This window comes from Aedes aegypti, chromosome 3 (genome assembly GCF_002204515.2).
Source record: "Aedes aegypti strain LVP_AGWG chromosome 3, AaegL5.0 Primary Assembly, whole genome shotgun sequence".
Taxonomy (NCBI): domain Eukaryota; kingdom Metazoa; phylum Arthropoda; class Insecta; order Diptera; family Culicidae; genus Aedes; species Aedes aegypti.
In genome coordinates this window covers 383,841,738-383,866,550 of record NC_035109.1, presented here as the reverse complement: position 1 = coordinate 383,866,550, position 24,813 = coordinate 383,841,738, and the positions used below count along the sequence as shown (strand labels likewise).

The window sequence follows — 24,813 nt, the reverse complement described above, 5'->3', positions numbered from 1 at the left end:
GACGAGTTGGCCATCAACATGGCTTTTAGGAAACGATTTTGACGGAGTCCATCGAAAGTTCCGCCTGTAGGATACGTTTCCTACTCATGAAAAAATAACTCTATGATTGTTACTTCCAGCTAAATCACTTTCCTTGGGCAAACACGTGGGCTTGATAGCGGAGTTGATGACTTCTATCGATAATAAGTTGATTATTAATTAAATCGGAAGTAATCAAACAAGATAATTGTGTTTAACCCATGTATCGCGTGAGGTGAGACGAGTCGACTTGGGTGATGAAAGTTCACATGCTTCTATTTGAGATCAGCTCGTCGCGATTCATTCGAGTCGCAGAATAAGCCTGGATGAGAAAAATGACATCAAGTAACGTCAAAAATATCGATTTTGTGAATCTGAAAGATCCACTGGAATCCCAAAGTATCGCTCGTCGCTTATTAAAAGCTTGAAGTTTATTCAATAAATAGCAGTAAACCAATGCAGATTTCCTGCATTCTATCACGTTGTTCTTGCATCTGCAACCTCTAGTAATAGCTCCAACCATGCATGCTTTCCGCTCTTTTAATCTCAATCGCTGTGTATTAATGTCAAAATATCACTCGGTAAAATAATCTGAAAAATTCGACCAAATTTTCGACTAAATTTCCTCTGGACCAAATATCATATGCTTCTTGAAGCAATTAAATCAGAGATGCATTTTAAACTGAACGCGAGCCAAAAGTGAACTAAACGCGTTCTAATTTTGCACGAGAACCTAGTAGACATTGAACTCTCGTGCAAGATTCTGCACTTGCTCATGAACGGCCCGATCTTTTCAAAATGCACATTAAAGTTAAAACCTGACAAAAACTACATCAGAACATATCGAACTCCTATCATTACAAATATATAGAACCTAAAATGTTCCTAACTTCTTTGCAAAACTTCCGCATTCAAATATGTCGTGTGTCTGCCATGACCACAGTTTTCATTTCGCGTTCAATTTTCAGCTCGCACGGGTTCAAATTTTTGAACTGCTCAATGTTCAAGCCTCCTTGATCTCTCGTTCAATGGTTTGAACTGGAACGCAAACTGAACGCGTTCAAATGCAGCACTGAATTAAATTATTTTCGACCAAACGTCCATTCGACCAAATGTACTTTCGACTAAATGTCATTCGACGAAATGTCAGAGATTCGTCAAAGATAAGCATTTAGGGGCGAAATCATAAGGCAGAATCAATGATTTGTTTTGAAGAATTGTGAGGGAGAACTGATCTTTTTAAAGATTAAGTAACATTTTAGGTAAATCTGGAATCAATTTGCTAGTAAAAAGTAGACACATAGAAGAAAAAGATGTCCCCAGGAAGAATTCGCTTTGAAAGTATGAACAAGTCCCACAATATTATTTGACTAATTTCCAAGAGATTTGCAAATGTTCAATATTCCTTGAAGAATTTGATTATACTTAAATTCTATAAAGAATATCGAAAAGTTGTTTAAAAAATTATGTTACAAATATGTTGGAAACTAATCAAATAATTTGTGCATTTTTTGTTTTGTAAAATATGGTTTAAGAAAAAAATTATTCATTCGAAAATACTTAAATAATTAAATCAATATCAAAGAGAGAATTTATTGCTGGAATAAAACACTATGGTCGATTTTGTTACATTTTTCACACCAGGTTAAAGTTCTGCCATTCATCTGAAGAAAACTTGGCTATGCCGAAATTCTTTGAAAGTTAATCCTTATTTTTTCGTAAAAACTCCCGCTATGTATTGTCTAAGAAATTCCTTTAGTAATTTTGTCTATTTTCAATCAAATCCATGAACATCTGCTTGCCCACAAAGGCGCATGCAACAGATTTATCGGATTAAACACTACTCACAAACCCAACATTCATACTGTTTTTACGATAAAGATGTGTGTGAACATATTTCACTAATTTGAAATATGAGCATGAAATGAACTCATTAACTAATAATCCATCGTCGACAGGGCAGCTTTATTTTTTGAACATTCCCAAAAAGTCTATACTTTTGAAGGAATCTCTGCAAGAATTCCTGTAACATTTCATGAAGTTATTCTTTGTGCTTTTGAGGACCATTTTGCAGGAATGTCAAGATAAATATTTGGAAATTCTTTGTGAAAAAATTGGAGAAATTTGATTAAAAGAAACTGCAGGAATTTATAGATAAATTTCTAAAATAAAAAAAAGTCCAGTTCGCTTATTTATTCATCAACGAAGGGAGGGAGGCATATTTGTATTATTATCAAGTTTCGATCGCTACTGAAATTCAAATTTACAGTACAAATTATTTAAATAATTATTGATAACTCAGCATTTTTGACTTTGTTAAAATATTACAAAAGTCGTTGTAATTTTCTTAATTCAAAATTTGCGTATCGACATCGACATAGGGATTATCTTTTATAAATAATGGATTTTCATCTCTTTTTTTAATAACATATTTGTGCCATAATATTTACATTAGTTTATTCATTAAAATAAATTTCCGCTTCAAGCTAAAGCATTCGTCATCACAATAAACTTAACACAAGCCCCGAACCCCCGATTAACTCCTTAATTTAGCTTTTCGATGACCATACTCGTTGTCGATTTGAACTTGAGAAAGAAAGGCGACTCCTGTTCGGGCAGAAACGTGGACGGACGCAGCTGATAGACTCCTGCCGGGATGCTCTCCAGGTCCAGCACGCAAAACCCGGACCGATAGCTGCCGGTGCTTTGCGATATGAAGGGCGCAGTCACTTCCGGGTCTTCCAGCGAGACCACACTCAATTCCAGTCCCACTTGGTAAACTTTGGGGCCGCGAAGCTCGACCACCAGCTGGCTGGTGTCTTTGGGACCAACGTGCAACCGATAGAGCGGATTGTTCTTGTAGGTGGCCGGGTGATTGGGGCAACCGCCGGCCGTGCGGCCCTTCCATTCTCCGTTGATCTGTGTAGAATTAGAACACGTGTTAATGGTTACCAATGCTTAGGGAAGTTTAGTAACATTCTTACGTTCTCGACCGTCTGGAAATTACTGTCGATTTTCTTCAGTTCGAACTTATCCCGACAGTATGCTCGTAACGTGTAATAAATTGTAGCCGTTTTCTCATACTGTGATATCACGAGAGTGTACTTCCGAATCGAACTCGGATCCAGGCGGATTTTGCAGAGGTAATGCGGACTGTTGATTCGGACTCCATCGATGTACGGAGGCGGATCGGCTGCAATGGATGGGATGATTTTGAGTTTGAAGTAACTCAAATTAATGAAGAATAATTCTAGCTGACATCAACTTTTTTTTTTCGCTGCTCGGTAGAATATGTCGAAACTAGAGGAGAAGCGTTTTTGTCAAGATATAGATGGAAAAATGACCAGCTACATCCTTTCTCGTATGGAGAAGTTTCAAATGTATTTCAAAAATATGTACTTTTTCGCAAACTGCTTAGCTGGTTGGCTTACGACCAATCCAGGGTCCACCAATTCAAGTTATATAAAGTACCTACTACTCTAGTTTTGACGTATTCTAGCAAACATCGACAAAACAATTGAATTTTAATGATATGGTTTCAGCGAGAATTACTCAAACGAAACTTACAAGGATAATAGACACGTTTTCCGTTGTTCTTGTAGACTAATACTGTAATATACTCTCGATTCTCTCTGAAATCCTCAATCGATGTGATGTGTCTCGTCAGCAGAATCCAAACTGACCCCTTCCCAGCTGGCACGGTCAAACTGAACTGTGGATTGTCTCCCACATTGTAGGCGTCCTTCGTAGGTCCAACACCGGCATTCCACGACTGATGGATGCAATAAGTGTACTGAAACAGTGCCGGATCCCAGTTCAAATAGAACACGTCGAAGAAGTTCAAAATCGAGTTGTAGTCGATCCAGAACACTCCATTGTCGTAGTTTGCGGCCAGTTTGGGGTCATAGTTTAACTGTTGCTGCAGTTCTGGTGTCCAGTGAACAGCATCCAGCTCAGAGTAGTTTCCCCGCCAGCGCAAATGAGACCAAGGATTCTTCAGCTGAAGCAGCATTACGCCGTCAATTTCCTGCATATCCAAAACGGCATAGGCATGGGTCGAAACCAGCCCTGTTCGTTCGGCTTCCGCGTCGGATAGTTCACCTGTGGCCACAGTAACCAGACATCTCCCGGCACTGAGACCTTCCCTAAGTCGATTGAAGACAGCATCGGCATTGAAGTCCGGATCCTTCGTTCTTATTGAAGCCCTTTCAGGAATCCAACCTGTTAGGGCGTGAAGATCGATGTTCTGGAAAAAATAAAATTCATAGGTAAATCCTTAGAGGAGACTGGGTAGACTTGATCCCCGGGAAGACTTGATCCCATCCTATTTTTTCAGACTCGAAAACAGCTTCATTCCAAGTAATTTTAAACAAAATTTTGTCAATACTGAAGACAACGTCAGAACAGAAAGTTCATCAGATGGCCTAAATCAAATAATACTTTCAAGCAGTTAGTTCATATTAACTCAAGTAAAATTCTACAAAGATCTTTTGAATGGCTTTGAAAATTTGCAATAATTTGTTTCAAGTTTGAAGATTGAGGGTTCAAGTAAGAATCAAGCAAATTCCAAAACTAAAAAAGCCGTTTTCTTCAGAATAGACAACAAAACCACAAAAATGGAAAAGTCCGTTTCTTCATCTTATCAATTATAAAAACGGACGTTCCTGTTGTTTGTGATCTTAGGGCTAATCATTTTCATTTTTTCATTTTGCAGCGTTTGGTGGGGCAATGAGAGCGCAAGTCAGTCCAAAGCTGGGGGCAGGGATAGGTAATGGCCGTAATAGTCTATGCGGACCACTTGAACACCATCGGAAATGATAGGAAGGGTTGGGGTAGGGTATAGGAAATTGGAGAAGACTTGACACAGTAATGCGATTAATGCTGCAAAATGTAAATGTGCTGAGACCAATTTAATTTAAGTTTTGAAGTTTGGTTTGATTCATTAAAATTTCAAACAATTGTACAAGTAAGAAAGAATGAGCTGATCGCTTTATATACATTTAATAAACAACAAAGTAATAACAATATGAGTGTGATGCTAAGAACTGCTGATGGCACGATGCGACGCTTTAGGAGCTTTTGATAATGCTTGAACATTACTATAAAGAACGCAATTCAATCGATGGTGACAACTTTACAAACTTTATCTGTTTCTATCATGTACAGATATAAAATTATAATTCAGTTCACTGATTGGCGGTTTGTTTTTGTTTGTTTTTATTAACGACACTTTACACCTACGTGGTGCATTCGTGTCGGATTTTAATATTGTTGCATCCTACTTGCGCACCCCTAGCGCAATCGAAACGTTATTTGACGTTCTGCTTCGTAAGACGAACTAATCAGTTAGCCGAAGGGCTCGAACGAATCTGAAATATATGAGACAGTTAGTCTGATCTGAAACCTCAACCTGAACAGTCGTTACTTATCCCTAGATCACGGTTATCTTCATCTAAGCTCCTATATTTTATTCGTTTCGCTTCTTCAGTCCACGTCGGTACGGCCCAATTAGTAAAGATATAAAAGTGTCGACGAGTAAAAAGAAATTAGTTTTCGCGTGCGTGTGGGTATTTATTCCGATATTGGAATTGGGACGGCCATCCTCCACGTTTGCAGCGGAAAATAGTTGGGATTTGCTGGAAAGCTTTAAGGATAGAGGTAATTTTCATACACCATTTGGTGAAGGCCATTACCAGCCAGCGGCGTAAGTTGGCCAGCGTAGAAAACCGTAAGTACGGCAAGTAAAGTGTGTTGAAATCTGAACTACATAAAGAAAGAGGTTCCTGTAAGTGATTTCGCCATTGTGGGGTGCGCTTTACTGGCAAGTAATTGAAAAGGCCTTTTCATCTTTGCAAGTGACCGAATACAATAGGGTGGACCATTTTTTTTTCTTTTGCTCTAACAAAGCTTTTGTGGCATAAAAGCGAACATTTCATTTCATCGTTTGGAGTTATTGCAAATAAAAATATTCTTTTCATTTGTATAAAGGTTTAGTCGCCGCACAGTTCGACAATCTTAAGAACGAAACCCATCCAAGGAAAATTCCTCAACGCAAGTTCAAGGGAGCTGGACCATTGGCGGCTTAAAGAGTAGCTGAATTTAGTGAAATTCTGGACCGTAATTTGCGTAGCGAAGATTCCGACTGGTTATCAGCAGAGTAGGGTAAGTCCTTTATCTTTCTTCCATTTATTCGATTGTTTAAAAAGTGAAAAGATCATTTTGTTGTAGTTTATACAATAGCCTTTGTTTTTGTTTTTCATATTTTTCATTTTTTTTCTATTTTTTACGATCATTGTTTCTGCTTTTATCTGCCTTGATTTATCAATTTACGCTATTGTACTAAAATTTGAATTGGTTTGATTGTTTTTGTTGAATTTGAATTGATCCATTGTGCCTATTGAATCTTTTGGATAAATTTTGTTTCTATTATTTAGATAATGAGCTCTAGTATGGCGTTTTCTTTGGAACCATACCGCAGGGGAACCTCATTCAATGACTGGTTTACCCGTTTGAAATATTTCTTCCGGGTGAACAAGATTAAGGAAGACGATAAGATGGCTTACTTTATCACTATGAGTGGCCCGGTGATATTTACCGAGATTAAGCTTTTGTTCCCTGCTGGAAATTTCGAAGAGGAAGCCTTAGATGACATTGTATCCAAACTTAAAAATCGTCTGGATAAAACGGACCCAGACTTAGTTCAAAGGTACAAATTTAGTACACGAGTACAAAACCCCGACGAAAGTACGGAGGACTTTGTTTTAAATTTAAAACTACAAGCAGAGTTTTGTGGATTTGAAAATTTTAAGCAGGTCGCTATCTTGGATCGCTTAATTGCTGGCATTAGGGACAAAAATCTTAGACAACGTCTTCTGAGTGAAGACAAATTAACTTTGACGAACGCAGAAAAAATAATAGCTACATGGGAAGTAGCTCGGGCTAATGCGGACACTACTGATCAATCAAGCATAGGGCATCCAGGTATGATAGCGGCAGTGAGCGATAGAAGTTATCAAGGTGTAGCTGCAAGTAGATTGTCTCAAATTTACGATTATTCAAAGAAATACCAAAATTTGGACAACAACGGCGAAGGAAGCAGTGGTAGAGGACCAGTAAAAAGTAGATTAGGGTTCAGGCCGTCAGAGAGATGGCAACAAACAAATAAAGGTAGACGAGAAATGGACACAGGGAACTTCCGGATTCAAACAGGACGATATGGTGGACAGCGGCAATGGCAGCGACCGGACTACTCCCAAATGATATGCAATTTTTGCGGAGTAAAAGGCCATATTAAAAAGAAGTGCTTTAAGTTGAAAAATTTGAATCGTGATGCGGTAAATCTCGTTGAATCATATAGGCCAGGACCATCAGCAGACCGCCACATCGTCGAATTACTAGAGAGAATGCATACCAGGGATGATGATGAGGTCGAGGACAGTGATTCAGGTAATCTACAGTGTATGTTTGTGTCTTCTATAAACAAAATTAGTAATCCTTGCTTGGTGCAAGTGGAGATTGAAGGCAAATACCTTGAAATGGAGGTTGATTGTGGTGCGTCGGTGTCGGTTATAAGTAAAAGACGATTTATGTCGAAATTTGATAATCCTTTGCGTAATTATAGCGAACCGCTGATGGTTGTGAATGGATCTAAATTGAAAATTGAGGGAGAAGCAATGGTTTCAGTTAAATTCAATGGTAAAGAAGCGCTTATGCAGTTTTTGGTACTTGATTGCGAAAATGATTTTTATCCACTTTTTTGGCCGAACTTGGCTAGATACGTTTTATCCTGGAGGGATCGATCCTGCTTTTCGTATAATTTTGAGCAGAAAAACCGACTGTGTCCTAGGGTGTTTAGTTCGAACGCGCTTCCTTTCGTTTTTCGATTATCTAAAAATACAGTACCACCCAGTACAGTTTTTCAATAGGCGTGATTTTTTTTTTACGCGTATCGTTACACAATCCGATGACCCTGGAGGGATCGGTTTTGCTTTTTACTGGTTGTTGAGCAAAAATATTACTGCACAATCGACAAGCATTTCGCGAAATACTATTTATACTATAAATAAGCTATTGTTTTCTCTTTTGATTGCCGGCATTCAAAAGATTAATTTGAAAACGCTTAAACAACAAATATTTATGGTCTATCGCCAGCTTTCTAGGCGAATCCTGACAATATACCTTCCCCAACCTCCAACTCCGTAGCACTTATGAGGGTGTCGCTGAGTCGGTGGCCTCTCATTAAGTAAGTGCTACATCAACATTTCCTTCCCCTATCCCAAGTTACGGTAAAGATGGGCGTGGCCGGGAATAGCGATATTCATGCTTTTAGTATTCTTGTTTATGATTTGAGCAAGGTATACTCCCCTGCCTTGTTCTTGAAAGTAGTCAGGATGAGATTATTAAAAAGAAACATGAATGTTGCTAGTATCCAATCTACGAAGTATACCGTAACTACGCTAACGCTAACGCTAACGCTAACTTGGCTAGATACGTTTTATCCCAACTGGAGACAATTTTTTAAAACAGCTGTAACAATTAACAGTGTAAATGAAATGCCGGGTGAAATTACCGTTGATGAACTAAAGAAAAGATTTAAAAACGTTTTTACAAAAAACTTTTCATCGCCTATCAATGGATTTAAAGCAGAAATCGTAATGAAGGATGATACCCCCATTTTTAAAAAAGCTTATGACGTTCCTTACAGATTAAAGGACAAAGTTTCTGTTTATTTAGACAAGTTGGAAAGAGAAAAAGTCATCACCCCGATTGATACAAGCGAATGGGCATCGCCAATTATTATAGTTATGAAGAAAAATAATGAAATTCGTTTAGTAATTGATTGTAAAGTGTCATTAAACAAAATGATCGTACCTAATACTTACCCTTTACCAACATCGCAGGATATTTTTGCAAATTTAGCTGATTGCAAGGTTTTTTGTGCACTTGATCTTGAAGGCGCGTATACTCAGTTAGAGCTGACGGAAAGGTCCAAGAAATTTGTTATTATTAATACAATGAAAGGCTTATACAAGTACAACAGATTACCACAAGGTGCGTCTTCAAGTGCTTCCATTTTTCAACAAGTTATGGATAAAGTTTTGGAAGACATTGAAAACGTTTCATGCTATTTAGACGATGTGTTAATAGCCGGAAAAACCGCTGAAGATTGCAAGCAAAAGCTTTTATTGGTTTTGGAGCGACTGTCAAAAGCTAACATAAAAGTTAATTTTGAAAAATGCAAATTTTTTGTTACAGAGCTAACGCATTTAGGACATATCATTAGTGACAAAGGACTTAGTCCGTGTCCAGATAAAATATCAACCATAGAAAAAGCAAATGCTCCGAAAAATGAGTCAGAGTTAAAATCATTTCTAGGTTTGTTAAACTACTACCGCAAATTTATACCAAACTTGTCATCTAAATTGTACCCATTGTACAATTTGCTAAAGAATGATGTGCGGTATGTTTGGGATGAAAATTGTCAAAAGGCATTTGTGGAGAGTAAGAATTTGCTTATTAAAACCAACTTTTTAGAATTCTACGATCCAAGGAAACCAGTGGTAGTGATTTCAGACGCTTCAAGTTACGGTCTCGGAGGCTTAATAGCTCACATAGTAGATGAGCAAGAAAAACCGATCAGTTTTACATCATTTTCATTGAATGCAGCCCAAAGGAAATATCCTATTTTACATCTGGAGGCATTAGCTTTAGTATGTACAATAAAAAAATTTCACAAGTACCTCTATGGCCAACATTTCACTGTTTATACTGATCACAAGCCTTTGGTGGGAATCTTTGGAAAAGAGGGTAGAAATTCTATTTATGTTACAAGATTGCAGCGTTTTGTTTTAGATTTGGCAATATATGACTTTGATATAATTTACAGGCCTGCGCATAAACTAGCAAATGCAGATTTTTGTTCAAGATTTCCCTTACAGCAGGATGTTCCTGACTTCCTGACAGACGCCATCAAAAGCATAAACTTCAGTAAAGAGATACCTATAGATTATAAATTGATCGCAAATGCAACTAAAGCTGATGAGTTTTTGCAAAAGGTTATAACATTTATGTTAAATGGTTGGCCTGAAAGAGTAGATAGACAGTTTCATGACGTATTTTCAAATTATTTGGATTTAGAGTTGGTAGACGATTGTCTTCTGTTCAGAGATAGGGTAATAATACCGAAGGTGCATCAAGAGCAAATTTTGAAATTGTTGCATGCAAATCATTCAGGGATAATTAAAATGAAGCAGTTAGCACGGAACATGGTTTATTGGTTTGGTATCAATACAGATATTGAAAAATTTGTGGCTAATTGTGATGCATGCTGTAGTATGGCAGTGGTTCAAAAATCCACAGATTCGTCTAAATGGACACCCACTGCTAGGCCTTTCAGTAGGATTCACATTGACTTTTTCTTTTTCGAACATCGTACTTTTCTGTTGTTGGTCGACAGTTTTTCCAAATGGATCGAAGTTGAATGGATGAAAAATGGCACAGATTGTAAAAAAGTTTTAAAAAAATTAGTGGCTTATTTTGCTCGATTCGGTTTACCAGACGTTTTGGTTTCGGACAATGGTCCTCCTTTTAACTCCTGGAATTTCGTGGACTTTCTAGAGCGGCAAGGGATAAGGGTAATGAAAAGCCCACCTTATAACCCTTCAAGCAATGGTCAGGCCGAGAGGTTGGTTAGAACTGTGAAGGAAGTCCTCAAGAAGTTTCTAATGGATTCGGAAATGTCTGGACTTGATTTAGAGGATCAGATAAATCTGTTCCTATTTAATTTTAGAAATAACAATTTGACCAAAGAGGGACATTTCCCATCGGAAAGAATATTTTCATACAAACCAAAGACTATTTTAGATTTGATAAATCCTAGAAACAATTATAAAAAACAAATGATTGTACCACGTCCAGATGATGAAGTCCATGTTGAGCATCAAAGCGGAGGTATTCCGAAAACTACAGTAAATGCTGTGGATAATCTGAAAGCTGGGGATGAAGTGTGGTATAGAAATCACAATTCACACAATCAGGCGAGATGGATTAAAGCCACCTTCATTAAAAAGTACTCTCACAATGTTTTCCAGATATGCATTGGAAACGTGGACGCAATGGCCCACAGGACGCAGATCAGAGTCTGTAAAAAGTCAACAACCTGGCAAAGGCCCAACATCATGATCATGAGAGAGCAACCAAGTGACATAATACAAGACGACCAGATGATAACCCCCGGCGATGGGCCGCTCAATGGCGAGGAAGAGATACAGGCTCCGAAGGGAAGCAGAAAAAGAAGACTTCAGGAGTCTGACTCGAATCAGGTGGAGCTTCGGAGGTCTAAACGCCCGAGAAAAGTGAATCGTAGTGCAGATTATCATTATAACTAATTGCGTTTTTCGGATTTGCTTAAGTAGAATTTGTTCTGAATTCAAGATTGTTTTTTGTATAGTTACTTAATGTGAGTTTATTTTCACTTTCGAATTATAGTTCAAACATTATAAAAGGGGAAGAATTGTTGCATCCTACTTGCGCACCCCTAGCGCAATCGAAACGTTATTTGACGTTCTGCTTCGTAAGACGAACTAATCAGTTAGCCGAAGGGCTCGAACGAATCTGAAATATATGAGACAGTTAGTCTGATCTGAAACCTCAACCTGAACAGTCGTTACTTATCCCTAGATCACGGTTATCTTCATCTAAGCTCCTATATTTTATTCGTTTCGCTTCTTCAGTCCACGTCGGTACGGCCCAATTAGTAAAGTTATAAAAAATATAAATTCATTAATTAATTATTCTATCTACCTAATTCAATCAAATTCAAATATCAACTTTCCTATATTTCCTAGACCTAGTAATTCTCCAGCCTGAATCGGGAGACTGATTTCCTTCTACTTCTTTTTCAGATTCTTGGTCCGGACTGCGTGTGTACGTTCCTTCATTCTCTTCGCTCGATGGTCTTGTCGACAGCCGCCGTTTCGTGGTGGTTTCCAGTTCGTTGTCTTTTTCACAATCGTCGTTTTCGTCATCGTCCTCGTCGTGCGGTGATTGTGATTGTTCGTCGTTGTTGTTGGCTTGGTTCGTTTGATCTACAGCAGCCGCAGATGAAACAGCAGCAGAGCTGGACGTTTGCTCATGACGTGGATTTTTGTCACCTCCTTTCTCGTGCCGAATTGTTTTTGGTTTGTCCCCTTTGGAATAGGTGACGAGTGAATGTTGACCGTCGATTGTTATATGCGATGGCACCGACTTCTCCATCCTCATGCGCACAACTCTCACACCGTTTGGAATCCCTGCAAAATACTTCCTCCATAGTTCGTTGTGGATAGAGATGACTTTGCCAAACTGTTCCATGTAAGCAGAGATGGTGGTGTTAGACATCTGCGGTGGTAAATCATGGATTCTAACAGTCGTAGTGGGACCATCCACGTACATCGGGATGTAGTATAGTATCCCCTGATACTCCAGGTAGTGTCGCAAATGATGCTTTTTTGCCAGGCGTGGGGGTACGCCTGCGTCACGCATTTCGATGTACAGGCAGTTGTCAAGGTTGTGCAGCTGGACGTTCCTTACATCGGCCATGTCGAGCTTAACGACATCCTTGAGGAACTCCTCCACCTGATCCGTTGAAATACGATGCGGCAGAACACTGAAATCCACAACAAGAGTGTTTTTTCGATGCGAAGACATCTTGTGTTTCGTAGCAGTGATCGTGGGGTACTAGTACAGCGAGAGCTATGAAGAGCTCTGTGAAAACACGTCTATCGCGCACGAAAAGCGGCTGTCAACTGTGTGATTGGCGGTGCTGATTGATATAAAAATATTTGATATTATTAAAATGAAATGTGTCACTTACTCATGATGTTGATACTTCCCTGACCAGAATTATTCTGTTTTGAGCATCCTTTTCGAAGCTATTCTATCCAGTTATCCATTGGCTGCTTACAATTCTGAAATTATTCTTATTGTGCATGCTCATGCATTATATTAGTAATGATCATAATCATGCAACAGATAAGAAGGTGAGAAAGAGAGAATATAGGAACAGTGATTAGTAATGAATAATTATGTAGTTTTGTTAGAATAATAAACAATTAAACAGCACTAATGAATAGCTTAAAAATGACATTACAGCATAGCTGAGTCTTTCGGATCATAAGACCGATGTATAAAAAAAATTGTTTCGAAATTGTCCGCGTGGTCTTCTAGTGCCCCTATTAGATCAGAATCAGTCATAGACATACATACCGAATGCTCGCCATGACCCTATGACCAACATTTGTATATGGTTGATAACACTGTTCAATGCAACAGTCGTCAACTACCGTTAGCCAGCAGCACTCTGCTGGACGGAATGGATTATTTGTGCCTCGCCCAAAGGAATCTTGTTCGCAACCAGCTGGATCGCACTCTTGACTTGGTTTTTTGCCTTTCTGAATGTGTGGCCGATGTTGACTGTTCGTTAGCTCCGATGTTACCCGTTGATTCTCATCATCCCCCGCTCGAAATCTCTTTACCTGCGTGTTTGGTACGCGACGAAAGGATTGCCCAACCTCAAGAAAACCGACCACTGAATTTTCGTCAAATCGACTTTGACGCTCTTTTGGACTATTTGCTAATCATAGACTGGAACGAAATATTTCTTAGCAACGACATTGATCAAGTGGCCGAAAATTTTTGCTCCATTTTGAACAATTGGCTTGCTTTGAATGTCCCACGAATACGACCGTCAGTTTCGCCCGCCTGGAGTACGCCTCGCTTGCGGGAACTAAAACGCGCGCGTAATGCTTGCCAACGTAAACTACGTCGTCAACGCACGCCAAGCAATAAACGAAAATTTCAACGAGCCAGCAATGTATACCGTTTTAAAAATGCCTCTCTTTACAAGTTGTACATATTGCGTGTACAAAGGGATTTGAGAAGGAATCCTCGTGGTTTTTGGCGCTTCGTCAACTCTAAACGAAAAAGTTCTGCAATTCCAACGAACGTCTTTTTGAACGAGCAATGTGCTAGGACTGCCGTAGAATCAAGCCAATTATTCGCCAGGCACTTTGAAGCTATATTTGCTGCAAACACCGCATCAATACAGGAAGTAGCTGACGCAACTCGAGATGTCCCTGCAGATGTTGTTGATCTTAGTGCATTTACCATAAATTCCGATATGGTCTTATTGGCCGCGAAAAAGCTAAAACGGTCGTATGTTCCTGGTCCTGATGGATTACCGGCAATTATTATTTGTCGTTGTATTTCTGCATTGGTACAACCATTGTGCGATATTTTCAATCAGTCACTCCAGCAAGCAAAATTCCCACGCATCTGGAAACAATCGTTCATAACACCCGTTTTCAAACGCGGTGATCGCCATGATGTTACAAACTATCGGGGTATTACAAGCCTGTCAGCTGTTTCGAAACTGTTCGAAATAATAATGTGTGGAATTATCTTCGAAACAACAAAATGCTACATCTCCGTTGAGCAACACGGATTCATACCTAGCCGATCGGTTACTACAAACTTGTTGACTTTTACGTCAAAATGCATGAAGAGCATGGAAGAAAAGGCACAAGTTGACGTAATTTATACCGACTTAAAAGCTGCGTTCGACAAGATTGACGACCGACTACTTTTGCACAAACTGTCCCGCCTCGGAGTATCTACGCATTTGGTTTCTTGGATGGAGTCGTACCTTACGGGACGAGAGCTGCGAGTAAAAATCGATGGATGTGTATCATTACCCTTTTCGAACAAGTCTGGTGTCCCACAAGGAAGCAACCTTGGACCGTTGCTATTTATTATTTTCTTTAACGATGCTGGCTTGGTTCTCGGTGAAGGATTTAAGCTGATTTATGCCGATGATCTCAAACTGTACATTGTAGTACGGACTGAAAATGATTGTATGCGTCTTCAGAACTCGTTAACACTGTTTGCCGATTGGTGCCGCAGAAACAAGCTAATTATTAGCGTAGAGAAATGTCAGGTGATCACTTTTCACCGCATCCAATTGTTTTTCACTACGAAATTGATGGGATCATTCTCAACAGAGTTGATCATGTGACTGACTTAGGGGTTCAGCTTGATGAGAAAATGTCGTTTGAGCTGCATCGTTCTGCAATCATCTCAAAAGCAACGCGTCAGGTAGGCTTTATTTCCAAGATTGCCAAGGATTTTTCAGACCCGCACTGCTGGAAATAATTGTATTGTTCCCTGGTACGCCCTATCTTGGAAAATGCATCCGTCGTTTGGCATCCACACCAACTCACGTGGAGTCTAAGAATTGAACGGATTCAAAAGAGGTTCATTCGTTTGGCACTAAGAAACTTGCCATGGAGGGACCCCGATAACCTGCCACCGTATCCGGATAGATGCCGACTCCTGGGACTAGAAACATTGGATCGACGAAGAAAGATACAGCAATCGTTGCTTATAGAAAAGTTGCTAAATGGCGAAGTCGATGCTCCAGAACTGCTTAGTTTGCTATAATTTCGTATTCCTAACCGAGTTCTCCGGAGTACAACACTGCTCCAATCAAGTTTCCATCGCACCGTATTTGGATACAACGAACCCATCTCAGCGTGCATCCGAGCATTCTCAGCTGTCGAAGAGTTTTTCGAGTTCGATGAACCGACGAGGCATTTTGCTAATAGAATACGATCTCTAGTTCAGTAATCTGTGTTAAGTGTATGTTATGTTCAAGTTTTTATTCATTAAGACTAATTTGTCAGATGGATTATTTTAAATACAAATACAAATACAAATATGTATAGCCTTAGCTGATGTGGCTTTTCTAATAGGTAGTTCTTTCACTCATTGATTGTCTTCAAAACCTTGTCAAGTATAGAAAATTGATTTCATTTTATTTATTACTACATTGAAGCTACATTGTACTTATTGAGAATTAGGTATTATTTTATGTTTAGCACTATTGATATTATCAAGGCCAGAATTCCTAGTGAGTGAAAAATGTTATAGTACTAGAACACCATAGAAGATCGCTAAACATTACCTAATCATGGAACGGCTTTTTGCTCTATTATTTTAAGTAGATGCTATTGATCTCCCTTTGCTCCTATCCGCAACCCGGTGCACGCGCCCTGTTGGTTTTCGAAAACCTCGTAGAAGATTACAAACCGTCAATGGCATTCCCAATTACTACCCCACATTGCACATTCAAGGGTCTGATTGTGCTCCTAACCCACCCTCAGTCTGTAATCTTCTCGCCAGTTTGAAATTATATTTTCCCGAAGTGAAAGTAATTTTGATAAGTGATAGCCGTACTATGCAGTAGTTTAACCAGAATCTTTAGGTCAGAAGACAAAATTTAAATTTTGTAATAAAGAGGTTGCCATTGCTTTGAAATTTACCCAACATCTAATCAAAGCTACTAACAACAGCGATCAATTATCAAAACTCATCGCTCCCTGGAAAATATAATCCCAAGCCCAGGGTTTTTTGTGATCTTAGGGCTAATCGTAAGAAAACTGTCTTTTCAGTTATGGCAATTGCTTGATTCTTTTGAACCTTAAATACACAAGTTAAATCAAAAACAAATTATGATTTCTCATTTTACAGATGTGTCTCTGTTGAGTATGATTAGATTTGGAATATGTAAACTGGAGACGCTTGACCCCACAGCTGATAATCTTCTTAATTTCTGGTATTACGTCCCAACTAGGACAGAGTCTGTTTCTCAGCTTAGTGTTCTTCCTCATTTATTAACTGAGACCGTTTTTTACGTTCGTACAGTCAGTCACAAAGATACTCTGTGCACTGGAAAGTCAATAACATTTCCAACTCCAAAAGATCCTCGACTGGTGGCATTCGGACCCACGACCCTGGTGATCTTGTTGGATAGCTGCGCGTTTACCGCTACGGGTACTTGGGCTCCTTACAACGTAGGGCAATATAGGTATTAGACTAATTTGCCACAGAATTCAAACTTGGTTGGCCGTTGGTCCCGAGATGAACTAGCCAGGGCTAAAAATCTCGTTAATAAAGATAGAAACAACACTTTTCGACAAAGTTAAAAATATATTCGATGCTTAAGGGTTATTTTTTATGGTTTAGAAAAGTATTGTATTATGCCGTATAAGATAAACGAAGAATTTTGTATGAAAACTGCAAACATGTTGAAAAAGTCGATTTATTCTAAATTTGATTGTGCAGTTTAAACTAAATTATATCTCAAATAAAAGTTGAAGTCCTATTTTGCATACTTGATGGATTAGATCATTTAAAAGTGTGATAAATCATGCTTGCTAAACAGCAATGAAACTAGTGATTTATACAACTTTGGCGACCTATAAATGAAACATTCCTACGATACAAATTTGTGTTATCACAAGCATGAAACGAGCTCATCAGTTGGTAGTCCATCCTCGACCGAAGTCTCGACATCAACACGCAAAAGTTGGAAAGCAAAAATAATACAGTGACGCGCGATCCGGCGGCGTGAGAAACGAATTTGCTTGCCGGACTTAACGGAGCGCACTCCGTAATCTTATTTTTATGTTTTTGGTGTAAAACAATTGGTGGGAATAATTGTCGGTACCATTTATGACGTGTCTTTTCTAATTATGTTAAACTGAATTAAAAAAAATGTAGAATTGTTTCTATGTGAGCATAAAATAAACTAATGTAAAAATATTATCAAATTTCTTACCCCATTTAGTTTACGATATTACAGTACCTACGTAGCAGTTGATTCAAAGGACGACGTGGATTAAAAAGCTTCAATATACGGGGTCGAACACAAATTATGTCACGCTTCAAAAGGGAGAGGATGGAATTTTTGAGGACAAAGAGGGGAAGGGATCGAAAAAGTCGAAATGTAACGTGATATGACTTGTGTACTATCCCTAAGAAAATGCACGAAATGTCGATACAAAGCTAGTTGCAAATATAAAAAAAGAGTTTGATACATTCACTCAATTTATTTATAAATATTTTATCGAAGGATTCCGTTCAGAGAAATGATTGCTCCCAAAGAATTTTCTCGACTATTTCTGTCTAGTAAAGCACAAATCTCGATTACTTTTTCAAATCGACGTAAGTAACTTCCATACGGTTTTGAGAAAATCAATTCAGAAGAATCCCAACCTGTCTTCTAAAACTGTTTTAAAATGAATCACCTTTATAACATTTTTTCGCCGTGTACATTGCTTAAATTTTGCATATAATAAGCTCGCGATAAAAAACTAGGGAGTTCCTGTTATTTCCCACAACAATTTTATTACAAAATGATAAGCCGAATTATTCAGTTACTTTCGACGTTTTTGTATCAGTGTAAAATCGGCTCAAGTAGTGTTTTGTTTTGATTCGTGGATAAGTCACTTTGTCTCTCCATACAGCAGAGCGGCGAAAGTAGTGGTTAGGTAGCGAAAATTGAAAATCTTACTTTCGTCGTTTTGTAAATTCGGAAAGTAAACGCTCTGAAAGTGAAAAATCGAGTTGGTTTAGAGCAAAATGTGTAGAATTTCGTCTGCGAAACACGTAGAATCGATAAAGTAAGTTTGTATACTTTTTTGATTTGAGTCGGTTTGAATAAGTTTTCGAGAAATATAAATATAAAGTGTAACCAATGAACGTCGTTTGTCTCAACTGTTGTCTTATTGTTTGTTGAAAAGTTTTTTTTTTGTTTTAAAAAATGTTTATTTCTATGGCAATAATGTACAAATCCAGAATCATGGTCAGTGTGGAATTGACAGACATCTATAAAATTCTCTCATAAATCTTGAAATCTGTGAGGTTCCATTAGTCCAAAATTTCTCCCTCGTATCTATAGTAGTGCATCAGTACCCATAGTGGAGGGTCCCATAAGAGAAACCAATGATTTACACCATTAAAGGAATAATGGTAAAACATACCACCACTAAAAGTACAGTGTTTCTATTATATTTGAAAAGATTTTTGCAACGAAATTTGAAATGGATCGTGATTTCCACACATTTCATTTATCTATGAATTTCTCGTAGAACCCTAACAATTCATCTGCAGAATTTGAAGAAAATCTCTCTAAATATTACTTTTGAGATTGCACACATTTCTGCAAGGAATATTCTTTGAAAAATTGCTGAACAAATCATGCGAGGATCTCATTAAACAATTTCTAGAGTATTTACTGTAGAAACTCATTTTAATTTTGATTTTGCAGCGTTTGATGAGGCAATAAGAGCGCAAGTCAATCCAAAGCCGATGATAGAAGGGGTAATGGCTGAATAGTCTATGCTGACCACGCAAACGCCATAGGAGAATGAAAAAAGGATAGGCTTGGGTGTTAGGTAAAAGGGATAGACTTGACACAATAATGCTAAAAATGCTGCAAAACTTAATGTTTCCGTAGTTCAAAAAATTCTATTGATCATTTTAGAGCATGCGATCAAACTAATTTTATACTGAAATAGTATTTTGAACATATAAAAATATATGTAAGCAAAAACCTATACCTATATAGAAAAAATATGAAATCTACTATATATTTACTAATCATATCTAATAATATAATAATAATAATAATAATATAGCATAAGGAATGAAACGCAGTCTGGGCGATAGAAATATCTCAGGCGATCATCAATAAACAATTCTCTCCTTATGAAATTAATCGAATTAAACCACAAAACTTACGCTATTTGATCCAGGGAAATCGTATCCGCCCATCAGCTTCATGTAAGCCTTCTCCATCAACGAGACCCAGAATTCGTTTTTGTTGCTTGAATACGAACACAGCAACTGGTTGTACTTCCCTAGGGGCAAGTAATCGTCAATCACGACCTTCCGCGGGATTCCATTCACATGCATCCGGATCGAATACTTCCCACAAGGATTGTAGATAGGTTCGTCGCGACTGTTCCTCGGATAGATGATCGATGTGAGAATCCTTCGCTTGAATTTCTTCTCGTACAAAGAGGCCACGGCCAAGGAGGCCACAAAGCTACAATCGGAAACCACCGTTTGCCGGATGCTGTAGAAATCCGCGTGGTCCCCTGCGATCAACTGTGGATTTTCACTGAGCTCGCTAACCCGGATCCACTGCACGAAATCCCGCTTCTGTTTGGGCGCCAGTTCCAGAGGACCATCCCGATCCGTGTAAGGAATGGAAAAGATAAACTTCTCGTGCAGATCGATGTCCATAAACGGAACGTAAACCTTTGAGTTGATATGGGAAGTATATTCCAGCACTTTCTTCTCTTCATTGGTGTAGCCAGACCTAGCCCCACTAACTTCCAATCGTGGGCTATGGACCGGACTCCTCCCCGGAACGGCACTGCTTTGGACCGGTTGCTGCGGAACCACTTTCAGATCCTTCGGCGGAACATATTTGATGCCCTTCAGTACTTCCGCTCGCTCCAAAGCCTGTTTGGCGAATTTGTTCAGTTTGTCCCTCTTTTCACGGTTCTCGATGCGAAGAACACTTTCCACCGCTTGGCCATACAGGTCGATGGCCAGTTCCTTCTGACCAGCTTCGTCCGCGTCCAAAGCACGGGTCAACAGGTCACGCACTTCCGACTCCGAAGACATCTCCTTTAGCACTATCACTATGGTTTTGAATATTCAATTTGAGTTCAACTCATGCGGAATGTGAAAAAAATCTTGAGGAATTGGGATCTCGTTTCACTTTTTCTTTCTAGTATAATGAGTCAGCTGCTGCATGATGGCTGTTACTTTTCTGTGCGGTCATTTTTGTTTGCCGTCGTTATCAAAAACAAACATTTTCTGGCTGTTTTGTTTTGATTTCCTGCTTCGCTTTTGTTCAGAAAATTGCATTCGTGCTGGGGTTCAGACACATTTGGCATAAAGCAGTTTGATATAAAATTAAGTACTGTGTTCACGGTTGTTTGCAAATAAATAGGGAAAATATCAGGGTGGGTGTACGGCTGTCAACTACAAACAAAGCTCGCCTAACAATCATCTCTCACGCGGGCCGACCCAAACAGCACAGGTCGAAACGCGGGCCATGCCAGGCAGCAAATGCTGATGCATTTCAACACTCAAACAGCGGGATGCCTTGCAGCGTTGTGAGCCAAACCAAATCACCCACAAAACATGAACGGTAGGCGCACCTCGTTGCGTATACCTCCCACTCAGAAATAATATTTACACAACGTAGAAAGTTTAAATCTTAAACTTTTTAGAATTTTGTCAAATATACACATGGGTCAGTTTAACAAATATACTAATTTCATATAATAATTTAAACTAGACTTGAATAGCTCGAGATCTGAGACGAGACTCGCGGAGACGGTCTTCTTTTTCTGCGATTGCTGAGTTTTTTTCCTATTCCACTCAGTATTTATATCAATCTTGTGCAAGCCGTCCAAACTCTCACATGACCATCTCAGCCAAAAACTATTGCGTTTGCATCACAACGAAGCATTAACGGCGTTTTGAGTGAAATTTAATGCCAGCAAACGTAGCAGACATTATAAATAAATCAGTATTGTGTTTAGATTTATCAGCATCTTCGGAAAACTGCTCCACTGACTGAGGTTTTGAATAATAGTTTATTTTGAATACAATACTTTTTACTTTTTCCGCCACAAAAACGACTGGCTGCATTTGACGTTTCGTGACAGCGGAATCTGGGCTGCATATGACGTTGATATTTTTCCTCTTCGCGAGTCTCTCTCAGCTCGAGATTATTTTCACCAGTGTATAAGTCAACCTGTCAACAACCGTCGACCAAAATAACCAAAAAAACAGTTTGTTGAGTTTTCACCGCGTCAAAGCTTGGTATCCGGAGAGCGTAAAAATCTGGAAAACAACAAAATTTTGAGCAACGAATCTTCCAGGTTAATAGAGCAGAACCAACATCTGGAACTACCGCAGAAGAGGAATATAAATTACCGGAAAAATGTTCTCCTGAAGTTCCCCTCCTCCATGATCTGTTTGGTTGATTTGGTCCACCGTCGCCACCTGAACTTGGTAATCATGTGCATAAGAAGTAAACAATATGCCCGGAACCGGGAAGTTTGCGCAGCAGATAACAGAAGGTAAGTTCATAGTTTATCCAAATATGCAGGAGAATTTATGTTCATATCCGGTATCGGTTTTCATTTCGCAGAACATCCCGCTTGCCATGGGTGACGGTGCTGCAACTGTGGATGGCCTATTTCCGCCGGTAGGAAGTGGCGTTTTTCAACAAGAATAGGCCGGAAAATCTCCAGTTGGAAGTGTCCCATTGGATGACACGAGTTTTGGTTGACCAAGAAGGGGCGATCCGAGCAGAGAAGCTTGGTAGGATTCGTTCAGGGCCAACCAGTCGGATATGAAGAGGTCAGATCGCTCGTTGAATGCTATAGTTCGCCAGGAACCTAAAGAGAAACAGGCTGGAAAACCGGAGGCCAAGGTATATTTTTTTCCGTTTGATTAGATTGAAATGAGTGGAGGTTTAAGATATCTACCAAAAGGCTGGTAGCATTTCAATTGAGGAAACTTGATTTATAATTTAATGCAAGCCTCTAAAAAATTCCAATTTTCTATGAAAAGCATCTGAAGTCTCTTTTTAACCAAAATAGTGTAAAGTCACTATTTTCTTCTATATTCTTGCAGTCAATGCATGTGCACAACTCTAGAAGCACCAGAGAAACTTTCAGAGACTCTTACGCGATTATCTGCAGAAATATTTTCCTCTAGGGAAATACAGAAGATTCTTATAGTGATTCTTCTGTTTTTAGGAGCTTCTACAGGCATTTCTTTTCCAGAAATTTCTTTGAAGATTTTCAGATTCTAGAAATCGGTCCCAAAATTCCTTCAAAGATTTTTAAGGAATTTTTCCAGAATTTGCTCCAAGAAATCTAATGCAACTACTCCAGTTATTTTCACAGGAATTATTTCGGAGATTTTTCCAAATATTATTCCAGGATTTCCTCCAGAGATTTTTCCGTCGATTCCTCCAGTAGTTATTCTAGCAAATCTTCTACAGTTTTCAATAATTCTTACAAGACAATCCTCAAAGGTCCATTCTCAAGTTTTTAAAGAAACTTCCTAAGGAGATTTTTCCAAGATAAGAAGTCCCCAAGTACTTAGTTGCTAGAACGATTTTTTAAGATCTTTCAGTCATGGATTTTTTACGTTATCATCAACGGTTTGTCTCAGGAATTGCTCCAAATTTATTTTAGGAAGTCTATTACGAGCTATTCGAGTGTTCCAATAAATTTGATTAGGGATACCATGTTAGGATCATCCAAAATTTTTACTATGAATTTCTCTCATAACAATCTTTATGGATATACTTCCAAACTTCATGTATGGTTCCACACAAGCCAATACTACAGTAATCATTCCGATCATTCCTATACACATTTCTTACGGGATTGCGTTCAATGTTTTTTTTAGAAATTCTTAAGGGATATTACTTCGGCATTTCTTTTGATACTTCCTTCAGAATTTTCTTAAATATTTTCCTTGAAATTTACTTCGAAATTGTCAAAAGAATATCCTTCAGAATGTTTTTTGAAATTTGGGAACTTCCATCGGAATTTCCTTCTTAAATTTACTTGGAGTTTCCTTCGGAATTCGGAATGCACTGTGGATATTTTTTTCGGGATTGTCTTTGGTCATGCCTTTCAAATTTCCTTTCGGATTTCGTTTGGATTTTCCTTCGTCATTTCTGTCGTAATTTCCTTTGGAATTATTTTTGGGATTAGGAATTTCCTTCTGATTTTCCTTTAACATTTTCTTTGGAATTTCTTTTGCCTTTGGAATTTCCTTAGGATTTTCTTTTGAAATTCCTTTTAAATGTCCTTTGGAATTCGGAATTCCCTGCGGATTTTTTTGGAATTTTCCTTCGGGATTTACATCCTAATTTCCTTTGGAATTTTGATCTGAATTTTTTTTGCCCTTGGAATTTCCTTCGGATCTTTCTTTGGATTTTTTCGGAATTATTTTTGAAATTTTGTTTAAAATTTCCTTCTGAATTTTCTTTGAAAATTTGGAGTTTCTTTTGGACTTTCCTTCGGTTTTTCTATCGGAATTTCTTTTGGACTTTTCTTCATAATTTCTTTTGGAATTTTCTTCAGAACTTTCTTCTGAATTCCAGGGGAAATTCCGAAGCAAATTCCAAAAAATACTGAAGGAAATTGAAAAGGAAGTTCATAAGGGAATTTCAAAGAAAATTCCGAAATAAATCCCGAAGAAAATTCCAAAAAATAATTTAAAGGCAATTCCGATTAAAATTCATATGGAAATACTAAATGAAAGCCCAGAGAAAATTCAGAAGCAAATTCCAGAAGGAAATTCCGAAGAAATTTCAAAAGCAATTCCGGAAGAAATTCTGAAGGGAATTCCAAAGGAAATTCCGTAGTAATTTTCGAAGGTAGTTCCAAGACTTTTCAATAGAAATTCTAAAAGAAAAATCCTTTGGAGATTCCGATCGAAATTTTTAAGTTAATTCCAGAGAAAATTCCACAAGGAAATTTCGGAAAATTTTATGGTAGTTTCTAAAGGAATTCCTAAGGAAATTTCATTGGAAACTCCACAGGAAATTTCAATGGGAATTCTAAAGGAAATCTCGAAGGAAGTTCCAGGGGAAATTCCACAGGAAGTTCCAATGGAAATGCAGAAGGAAATTTCGAAAGAAATTCCAAATAAAATTCCGAAAAATTATTTATAGTCAATTTCGAAGACAATTCCCATGTAAAATTCAATGAAAATTCTAACGAAAATTCGTAAGAAATTACAAAAAAGAATTCTGAAGGGAAATCTAAAGAAAATACCAAAGCAATTTTCAAAGGAAATTCAAAAAATAAATCCGAAAAAAATTTCGAAAGAAATTCCATGAAATTCAAATGGAATTTCCAA

The 24,813-nt window shown here is 38.3% G+C and overlaps 1 protein-coding gene across 1 annotated transcript; it reads right to left on the bottom strand.

Annotated features, from left to right (window-relative positions):
• Positions 1 to 2,449: 2,449 nt before the first annotated feature.
• On the bottom strand, positions 2,450 to 20,716 carry LOC5566552 (calpain-7). The gene is made up of 4 exons (XM_001650875.2): positions 19,639 to 20,716; positions 3,586 to 4,264; positions 3,003 to 3,211; positions 2,450 to 2,937 (listed from the first exon to the last, which is right to left on the bottom strand). Exons 1-4 carry the CDS (start codon positions 20,530 to 20,532, stop codon positions 2,563 to 2,565), a joined length of 2,157 nt encoding a protein of 718 aa, XP_001650925.1. The 5' UTR covers positions 20,533 to 20,716; the 3' UTR covers positions 2,450 to 2,562.
• Positions 20,717 to 24,813: the final 4,097 nt, after the last annotated feature.